The 9,932-nt window shown below is 32.6% G+C and overlaps 2 protein-coding genes across 2 annotated transcripts; one reads left to right on the forward strand and one right to left on the reverse strand.

Annotated features, from left to right (window-relative positions):
• Nucleotides 1-1,634: 1,634 nt before the first annotated feature.
• On the reverse strand, nucleotides 1,635-3,189 carry LOC137837013 (hydroquinone glucosyltransferase-like). Its single transcript, XM_068645822.1, has one exon. The coding sequence runs from the start codon at nucleotides 3,137-3,139 to the stop codon at nucleotides 1,712-1,714; it is 1,428 nt and encodes a 475-aa protein (XP_068501923.1). The 5' UTR covers nucleotides 3,140-3,189; the 3' UTR covers nucleotides 1,635-1,711.
• Nucleotides 3,190-5,750: 2,561 nt separating this feature from the next.
• On the forward strand, nucleotides 5,751-8,250 carry LOC137837016 (uncharacterized). The gene is made up of 7 exons (XM_068645825.1): nucleotides 5,751-5,974; nucleotides 6,084-6,205; nucleotides 6,341-6,393; nucleotides 6,638-6,701; nucleotides 7,013-7,055; nucleotides 7,152-7,199; nucleotides 7,630-8,250. Exons 1-7 carry the CDS (start codon nucleotides 5,888-5,890, stop codon nucleotides 7,966-7,968), a joined length of 756 nt encoding a protein of 251 aa, XP_068501926.1. The 5' UTR covers nucleotides 5,751-5,887; the 3' UTR covers nucleotides 7,969-8,250.
• The last annotated feature ends 1,682 nt before the right edge of the window (nucleotides 8,251-9,932 follow it).

Raw genomic sequence — 9,932 nt, forward strand, 5'->3', positions numbered from 1 at the left:
TTAAACCTAAAAAAAAGGATAAAAACAAAAATCAAAATAAAATCAAAACAATTTTCTCTAACAACTTCTCTCCCCTTCTCACATTTATCGAGTTTTCTTCCCTTACTCACCAACAAATAAGACAAAAAGCTAGATATGTCACTACAAGAAAAAATAATTTTAACGGATTTCTTTTTATATTATACAGGGTTAAAACTTTTATTAAGTCATTTACATAGAGTTGCAGTTTCTCCCGCTAAATCAACCTTGGAGAACGTGTTCCCTGAGGTTTTTTTAAACCTTAGGAAAAGTCTTTCAAAATCTCTGTTAAATACTATGGGTTTAAGAACCTCCGTAAAAGACCATGAGTTTCAAAACCTCTGTAAAATACCATAGGTTTAAGAACCTCAAAAAAATTCCATAAAATGACTTGCCATTTGAAATAACCTTCAATCTCATTTTCCACCATCTCTAACAATCCTCTTAACTTCTCTCTTCCACCATAGAGACATTTCTCTTCGACATAGGCTCAATGACTGCCGACGACAATCCTAACAGAGAATCACAATTTAGCCACACTTATGTTTATTATATCTAAGGAGAAGAAACATTAAATAAGGCACTATCTTCTTCTTACTCCAATGTTGCTTCTTCCATCAAGTTATTGCTCCAACTTGGGTCACAAGTCACTGTTACCTAACTCGACAACAACTGGTATTATCACTGTTTTATATATCGTAAATAATTGCATTATCTATTAAATGTGGGCTTCAAAGTCATGTGTGTTTCTTGGCTAAAGATTACAAGAACATATTGCAAGGAGAAATTAACTTTATTACTTTTCATTTTCACAGTGAATTAATTATTAGATACATTTTAAAATAAAGGTCTTAATTCAAAATATTTCAAAATTATAAGAATTAAATATTAACAATTGTAACTAAAACTAAAAGTGCACATTAAATATATGTACATCAAAAGTTAAAACAAAATAAGTCAAGTTTTTTGAAGTATGAGCTCGTAACAAAAAAAACTATGAATTATATAAACCAACTACCATCAATCATAAAAAATATGCAAATAATGTTTAAATACTTATTATCCAACATTAATTGTTGATATATTTATTATCCAAGGTTATTTTATTGAATTTTTAAAATAAATTTTTGAAACTTTAGAAAACTTATTTGTAATATAAAGTTATACTTTCAAAATTTTATTATTTTGCTGAGAAGCACCATCCAACAAAGAACAACATTTCTACGAAAACAGAATATATCAGCAGATATAGGCTTGAAATGACTCTGATACCATATTATGAAATAAACTTTAAGCCTAACTCAATCCCATAAAATCAACTCATGAAGTTATGGTTTGCACCCACTTATATACAATGAAATATCTTCATCTATAGTCGATAGTCGATGTAAGATCTCCAACATTTTGTTTTCCAAAAAGACTCCAAGCTAAATTGTTGCGGCTGTATAACATCTCCTTCCTCCAAGAATCATATTTTGATTGATTCTCCCCTTAAGTATGGACTGAAACGTGCTTTATCTATAGTATTGAGATTTAACAATCAAAATCTTGTTTAGGTTTGAAAGATGGTAAAATTTTTCACGTGCAGATCTTAGTTAGTTCCTTGGAAAAATAAAGCTGCGAACCCACAAACTATATCATTACAAAGCAAAATTAAACAGAAACAGTAATAAAGCAAAGTTCCTACAAGCATTCAGCAAACGTTGTTTTCGCATGCCAAACTTTTCCACTTGAATGCTAACTGCGAAAGGGTTTTTGTAGAAGATCCATGTTCTTTGAGAGTGTTAGCAGCAGCTTCTTTTAATGCCTTCATTCTCTTGCGCATTTCCCCTCCTTCTTTCTCTTCCATTACACACCTTATCATCTCAACAACTTCTACCCTTTCCACCAACCCTTTTTCATTCTCTCTTGGCCTCACTCCCACTTTCAGACCCTCTCTCACCACAACAACATTCATCCTTTGCTCCGCAAACAGTGGCCATGTGATGAGTGGCACACCATGCACCACACTCTCTATGGTTGAATTCCACCCACAGTGAGACAAAAACCCACCAACTGAACCATGTCCAAGGATTTCAATCTGGGATGCCCATGATGGAACAACCATACCTCGCTCTTTGGTCCTCTCCAAGAACCCACTTGGCAAGAACTCTAAGGGTTCTACATGCTTTTGTTCACCAAGATAAGCAGCATCGACAGCATCATTCGGAGCTCTCACAACCCACAAGAATTTGTGGTTACTCAATTCCAAACCATATGCAAGCTCATTCATTTGCTCTTGTGAGAGCGTTCCACCACTCCCAAAAGAAACATACAAAACTGAACAATCTTGCTGCTTGTCCAACCATGTCAGACACTCCAACCCAGTTGTAGAAGCTGCTCCAGTTTGGACAATTGGTCCAACAGGATGCACAGGAGGGTACCCTCTACCCTCCTCTTCCAATGCTCTTATAGGACCTGTTTCCATTTCCAAGAAGCTGTTCACAAAGATTCCATCAACAAGAGGGAAACGTTTAACACGTTGTAGAAAGAGTTTGTAAAAGAGACCAGTTCGATCGTGTGCTAGGGAGAATAGATCCCGACCATGAAATGGAAGACAACCTGGTACTTGGATAGGATGCGGCAGATCTTTGTACTCACATGATGTTTCCTCATCCAACTTGGGCATGTAGAAGTAGGTGGAAAGTGTTGTGAGTGAGCAAGGGAAGTAAATGTAGCACAAGATGTTGAGCTCTCGAGCGAAATCTAGTGCTTCAAGGGCAAAACCATCAATGATCATGGCCACGAGGGGTGTCTTGGAAGTGATAGACTTTAGAGTGTGATGAACGGATTGCATAGAGCGAGTCATTGCGAGATGAATTTGGAGTAGTAAAGGAGTCCCTTGTGGCTGGTCGTTGAGGTTGATTGGTGGAAGCAAAATGGGGTTGATGCTTGGAGGAAGAGTTTGAAGGATGGCTTTGGAGGCAGTTGGGAGAGAGCCAAGTGAGGGAACAATGCAGGTGACATGAAAATGTGGATGGAGCTGAACGAGATGTTTGGAGAAATTAAGAATGGGAACTAAATGGGAGAAGCCTAGACCAGGAATAACTGCAATATGTGTTGTTTTCTCCATGGAAATCATTCTTAAAATCTCTTGTAGGATTCATGCCATAATCATTCTTAAAGAGAACTAGTTACATAACCCATATAAAAGCAATATATTTTCCATTAGTTATCAATTAATGTACAAGATTTTTCTTACATTAGTTAATACAATAATCTCGTTCTAATTCATAGAAGTTAACAAATAATCTTGTACACCAAAAAATACTTGTCAATATATTCGCAGACTAATGCAGAACCAGTGTATTACTATTTTGGTTCTAAGCTTATGTCTTTTCACCCATTTTAAAATGAAACTATCGCAATATTAAATAGCACTTGAGATCGTTGAATCCCACTCAAAATTGGAGATGATGGGCTCATGAATCCGTACAACATACTTGAGGCCACAAGTACCAAATGTTCATGGACTTTTATCCACAAAGTAATCAAACAAAATGATACACCACACATTGCTGGAGATATATACCATGATATGACATTGTTGGCGTTTTACACAGAACCGACAAAAATGTACGCGTTGCTTTTTAGAAGGTATTGTGCACACTAAAGTTTGTTATTTTTAGAAGGTAAAGAGAAAGAAAGTTTTATAAGTGAAGACTTAAACTCACGAAGAAACAATTTATTTAAAATACTTCAAACCTTAAATTCGAATATCATGATCCTTAATCATAATCGAAACAATGATTGGATCCTTAAAAATAATCAATGAAAGAAAGAAAATAACTAACTCCTAGAATAAAAAAAACACTGCTTGGAATAAGTCAAACATTAATCAAACAGAATAAGAATATGCCTTAACAGACATAATAAAAGATACACTTAGCCAAAAGTATATAACACTTTATTTGACATTTTCATAAAGTTTGTCGTTGGAAGCAAACTGCAAGCAATTATTACATATTAATATTTATAATAAATAATTTAACAATTTTAAAATATAAATAATTTAAATTTTCAAATAAATAAATTCTAAATATAATAAATGGTAATTATTATTAGAGAAGTTAACCACAGAGTTTAATTTTTATTTCATTAATAATTATATGTAGAATAGGTAGGAATAGCATTAATTTTAACATGTGACTTTATCTTATATATTTTAAGATATACTTTGTGCAAACTAGACCTAGTTGAAATATTTTGTATTAATATGAGTTTCATATCTCGTTAAAAGAATGAACCAATAGAAAACCATACTACTATTAATAAAAAATTTGCTAAATATAATTATAAGATATAATTGATTTAAGGTATAAAATAAAAATTATTAATAAAAATTTTATTTTTATTATAAATATTAAATTTGTTCTCCAAAAACTTGTGGTGGGTTCAAAGAATAGCATAATACCAATGAAATTTAAATAGTAACACATTATTTTTCATTTTTTTACTCTCTTTGTATTTGTTCTTATATTTGTATAAGACTTATATAGTACCTGTTACCGGCTGAATAATTGATATTCCTCGGTCGTGTTTTCCTCTCTTCCCTTCTTGTATTTGTTCTTAAGTTGTCGGTCTGAAGTAGACTTGCAAAAGGCTCTCTAACGATCAAGTAAATTCTCTGTTTAAATATGATTAATCTATTGATAAAAACGTACATTATTCTTGTATAATCATGCTTATTTATAGTATTTGTAATGGACTATCTCATTTATGGGCCAATGTGTATCATTACTTAAATAGAATTATATTATTTGTCGCATATCTCCTTAATATTCCTTGCTGCATTAACTATATGTGATTAGGCAACCTCTAATACTGGATGAAATGGTTCGTCCGGCCCCAACCTGTACATTATCCCCCTAGGCTCGAGGAAAAACCTTCTAAAAGAGTCTATATGTGATTGTTTGGTGTCCGAGGTTTGACAATTGATTACTGCAATGTCAACGTTGATTAGACGTGTGTTTCACAATGTTTCTTTAAAGTTTAATCTAATTGCCCGATCTTGCCTTTATAAACTAGGCGGATCAGAATAGTGCGCTTAAGTGCTTAGATTGGACCCCTAACACGTCCGACCAATACATTAAATATGAGTTAAATTGATAATATATATTGTGGGTCTTTTTTACTTTTCCAACCTCCAAAAGAGATGGGGAAATTCTTTATGTACCTCCATACATTTCTTCCCACACCCTTATATTTTGAAAAATATAAAAATTATCCTTTGACAACTCTCATTAAACGTTTTTCTAATTTTGAAATATGGAATATAGAAACTTCTCAGAGTATAAAACCCAAAAGTTAAAATTTATGACTTATTTGTGACTTTTTGTTTTTTTACTGTACAATACAAAATGTGTAATTTGGAATGTAGAATCCAGAATACAAATGTATTCTTGAATTTGTATTCCGTATTTCACAATTATGAATACTAAATTGTACATTTTAGAATAAAATTTTTATATTCCAAATTGTATTCAAAATTCTGGATTGTAGTAATAATTTACGTATTTTTAAAATATGCGGTACAGGAAAATATCATGGGGTGAAGGAAGAAATCCCCTAAGAGACGTGCTTAGAAACAATAGAGTGAGAAGAAGAAATAGCCCAATATATCAAACAAATGGGCCGGTGGGAATGAGCCTAACAGATCCAAATGAAATCGATAGGTATGCTGAGAAGTGTTCATACATGATCAAAAACTCGTTACCTAAATAAACAAACAGTTACCTAATCAAACAACAGAACACCACATTAAAGAATGTGGAAAGTGTTTTTTTTTACAAACAGACGCAGGTTGTGAATAGAATCAAGAGAAGCAAAGATGAGTGGCGGCAGCAGGAGCGGACCCCCAAAGCATCAGAACCAGTACGCATGGAAACCCAACGCTGGTCGCAAAATCAACGAAACTGTATGTGATTCAAACCATTCCTTCAATCTTACTTTGTTCCCATCAAATAATGATCATAGAAAGAACATTTGAATACTATTCTTAATGTTATTACTGTTTATATTCGCAGGAAGTTGGAGGAAGGTTCAGACCCCTCTCTGAGATCACAGGGGTGTGTCTTCGTTGCAAGGAACAAATCGAGTGGAAACGTCGTTATGGAAAGTACAAGCCTCTTCTTCAACCTGCTAAATGGTAGTATTATCTCTCTACTCTCTTTTTCTCTTTACCCTTTTTTAAAAAAATAGTTTTTCCCAATTTTTTTTCATGAATTAGATCAAATTGTTGTCTTTTAGCTTTTGGTTGATTAGTTTGTTTACTGGGTTGCAGTCAGAAATGTTCCAAGCGCAATGTTCGACAAGCCTATCATAACTTGTGTTCTGGTTAGTATAACAATTGATTAATTTCACTTTTTTGTTTTTATTTTTGGGCTTTGGCAAGTGGGTGCTTTTGGAGTGTGGGAGTGGAAAGAGGATAATGGTGCATGTTGAATTGGTTGGGAATTGTAAGTGAACACATGGTGTTTGTGAAAAGTGCTCTGAGGGTGTATGAAATGATACCCTGATTAAATTTGTCGAGAACTGAAAATGTGTGTTTGCTGGCTCACTCGTTTTACTGTTGGTGTAGGTTGTGCCAAGGAGCATGGTGTATGTGCAAAGTGCCGTTGCAGTAGGAAGCAAATAGTTGGAAGGTTGTCTTTCTCACATACGATGGAGGATTCAGTTTTCGTTTGTATTTATAAAAACAGAAGCAAGGTTTTTTAAAACAGTCTGTAATCGCAATGTCAAGGTTTTCAAGTTCATGGTGTCTGCAATTGTGATCATAGCCACACACATTTGTCTTCAATTCTTCGCCATGTTGCAATTAAACCGTCACGACACCCCAATTTGAAACCTTGAACATAAGTTTTATGCAAAATGGGCATTAGTTAGCACCTGTTGACCACAACACTCAAAAGGAAAAGATGAATATACGTTTGATGTGTGATTTTGTTTCTTGTAGGGATTTGTCAGAAGTTGAGGCCGAACAAAAGATGCTTGACGAGGTTCCTTTTTCTCTGTCCTTCCCTCCTTTCTGAATGTTAAACTTGTTCTTTAAGCAAAGCGGAAATTCATAATAATACTGGTATTTTTTGTTGCAGGCCATTAAGAATTCTCGGGAGAGAGAAAGGAGAACCCTGATACGTGCTGTAAGATACCAAAACTAAGACCATTCATTTTTTCATTGCATATTATGCTTCTTTCTTTTCCCTGTCACTTTCAGTCTTATCAGTTTACCCCTGACAACATTTGTAAAACAGACAGGACTATAGATTGTACGTTGTTATGTAACATTTCATTTGAAAATCCTTTCACCAGGTTGAGTTTGTTAAACAATTTTAGTTTATGAAATTTGTTGTCGTACCAGCTCTTGATTCATATGTAATTCTCTAAAATTGTTGCATATACATGTGATCACATAATTTATTTTGAGTTTATATTGGTATTTTAAAGTCATGATTCATTTTTCATTTATGGCAAAGGCCAAAGACAGTAGTTGTATACCGTGTTTGTCTTTCTGTCCTATTCTGCAAACGTGCTATTTTACTGATGATTCTCCTTTCTACTCTTTGCTATCAGATGAACAAAGGCAAATCTAAGAATTCAAGTAGTACCCCATCAGATACTACAGGTAATAAAGTTGGACAACTGTTTCCAAATGCATCACTTGAAGACTATGCCAAACTGAATAGTGTTAAGCTGGGACATGATGATGCTAAAATTTGTGAGGATGAAGTTTGTGAAGATGACGATGATAACAGTGCCAATGAAGATTGTGATGATGATGGTAACACTGACAATGAAGATTGTGATGATGATGGTAACACTGACAATGAAGATTGTGATGATGATGGTGACAAGAATGACGAAAGCATTACCGATCATCCCAATTCCAAAAATGAACGATTCAGGGCATGAGTATATCAGTTTCCTGTAGAAATTCAAATTACAATACCTATTTCTTTGGAGACTATTTTCGGTGTATCTGTTGCGCATTAGGTGAGAAATATTGTGTTGAATACAAATTTTGGTAAGTTGTATCTTTATTTTGATCGCGTATGGGCAGGTGCCTCCTCTTCTTTCATTGTATTTAACTCTTGAAGTGTAGTCTTCATTATTGATTTTTGATCCTGCTTCCAGATCTGTTATGCCGAGCATGATCTCAGTTTATTATAAAGTTATTAGCTTCATTTTGTGGTATATGGGTCTACTTATCAAACCAAAAAACATCTTAATATTGAGAGATACTTTGAGAGTTGTTTTGAGCTATGTTATGTTATAAAATTTTAGAACATATTTGAAAGAGATTATTGAAGTTATTGCTTATTTCGGTACCTTAAGAAGTGCAACAAAATGGAATTTTTAACTTCTTTCAACAAGTTTCCAAATAGGTGTAATTTTTCAGAAAAATTATCATGGACAAATTTTGAAAAAATTATCCATATGGATAAGTCGTTTGTAAAAATAAAGTTGGGGTTAGCTTCACATAACTTTAGTATTGAAGAAATTGTATTTGACCTAGAAAATTGTATTTGACCGAGAAAACTTTGATTTATGTTATTTGAGGTTTTTTTAAAATGATTTTTTACTATTAGCTGTTTTTGTTATATTTAGTTGAACTCGTAATAGGTTTACACAACTTTATTATTATTTTTTAAAAATAATGTTTGATATTGAAGTATATTTTATTTATATGAAAATATTAGTTATGATATTAAAAATTAATATTGTAAATTGGGAAATAAATAAGAGTAGTAGGTAATTTTTAGAAATTAAAAAAAATATATATTAAAACAATTAGTAATTTAATGTGGAAAAATGGGAAAAAAAATGAAGCTACAAATTTTACCACAAATGAAAAAGAGGAAAGTTCCGAACATATTTGGTGGACTGAAAAAAATCTGGTTGATTAGGAAAAATATTGTATGTACATGGCACTTGTTGATGTGGAGAATGAAAAAGACAAGTGGTAATGATGATTCATGTATTTGGACATTGAGGGTTGAAGACTGGATTAACTAGACTTCCTAACAGGACATTGTTGACCATAAAAAGAAGACTCAACATGCTAATAAGGAGGGTTGATCATACTTTTGTAGTGTATCGTACTATTGGAAAATAATGTCAAATTTTGGATAAATAAAATTACATCATTAGAAGTAAAACAAAGCAAACTTACACGAGACCAAATTGTATACCTGATCTCATGATGCAACAAGACAAATTAAGAAAATCAATTACTCATCGTATTCATAACAAAATGGATGAGTCAATTTCTAATAAGGAAAACAAATATTTTTATTATCGGAATAAAAGTAAGAATAGAAGCAATTTTCTATATAGACAAGGTTGATAGTAAAATTTACTTCCAATTTTCTTTATTATTTTTCCTCTTTTTGCATCTTTTGCACTATCAATTTATAGCTTCATTTTCTCTCGCTATCACACAAAATAGTCAAACAAATATTAATATCTAACAACCTAATTTCCATGTCATCCATAATCACAATCCTTATAGTAATTTCTATATATTTTAACATATTTTTTTATATAAATTTTATAAAATTACTCATTGGTCTTATTTTTTAATAATTGTGTACATAATAATTTTTATATTTCACAAATAATATTTTTATATAAGCAATTAATATTAACATATCAATATTAATAATAAAATCATATGCAAAAGTCATGTAAACATACCACAACTTTAGTTAAATATAAAAATAATTGAAGTCGTGCTAGCATGACACGACTTCAACTCAAATCAGATTACACTAAAGTTGGGCCAGTGTGATTCAACTCAATTTATTGTGAAGAAGTCGTGTATGCATTATACAATTTTGGACTTGTAAAAGTGAAGTCATATCAGCATGACATGA

Source organism: Phaseolus vulgaris, chromosome 4, assembly GCF_000499845.2.
Source record: "Phaseolus vulgaris cultivar G19833 chromosome 4, P. vulgaris v2.0, whole genome shotgun sequence".
Classification (NCBI taxonomy): domain Eukaryota; kingdom Viridiplantae; phylum Streptophyta; class Magnoliopsida; order Fabales; family Fabaceae; genus Phaseolus; species Phaseolus vulgaris.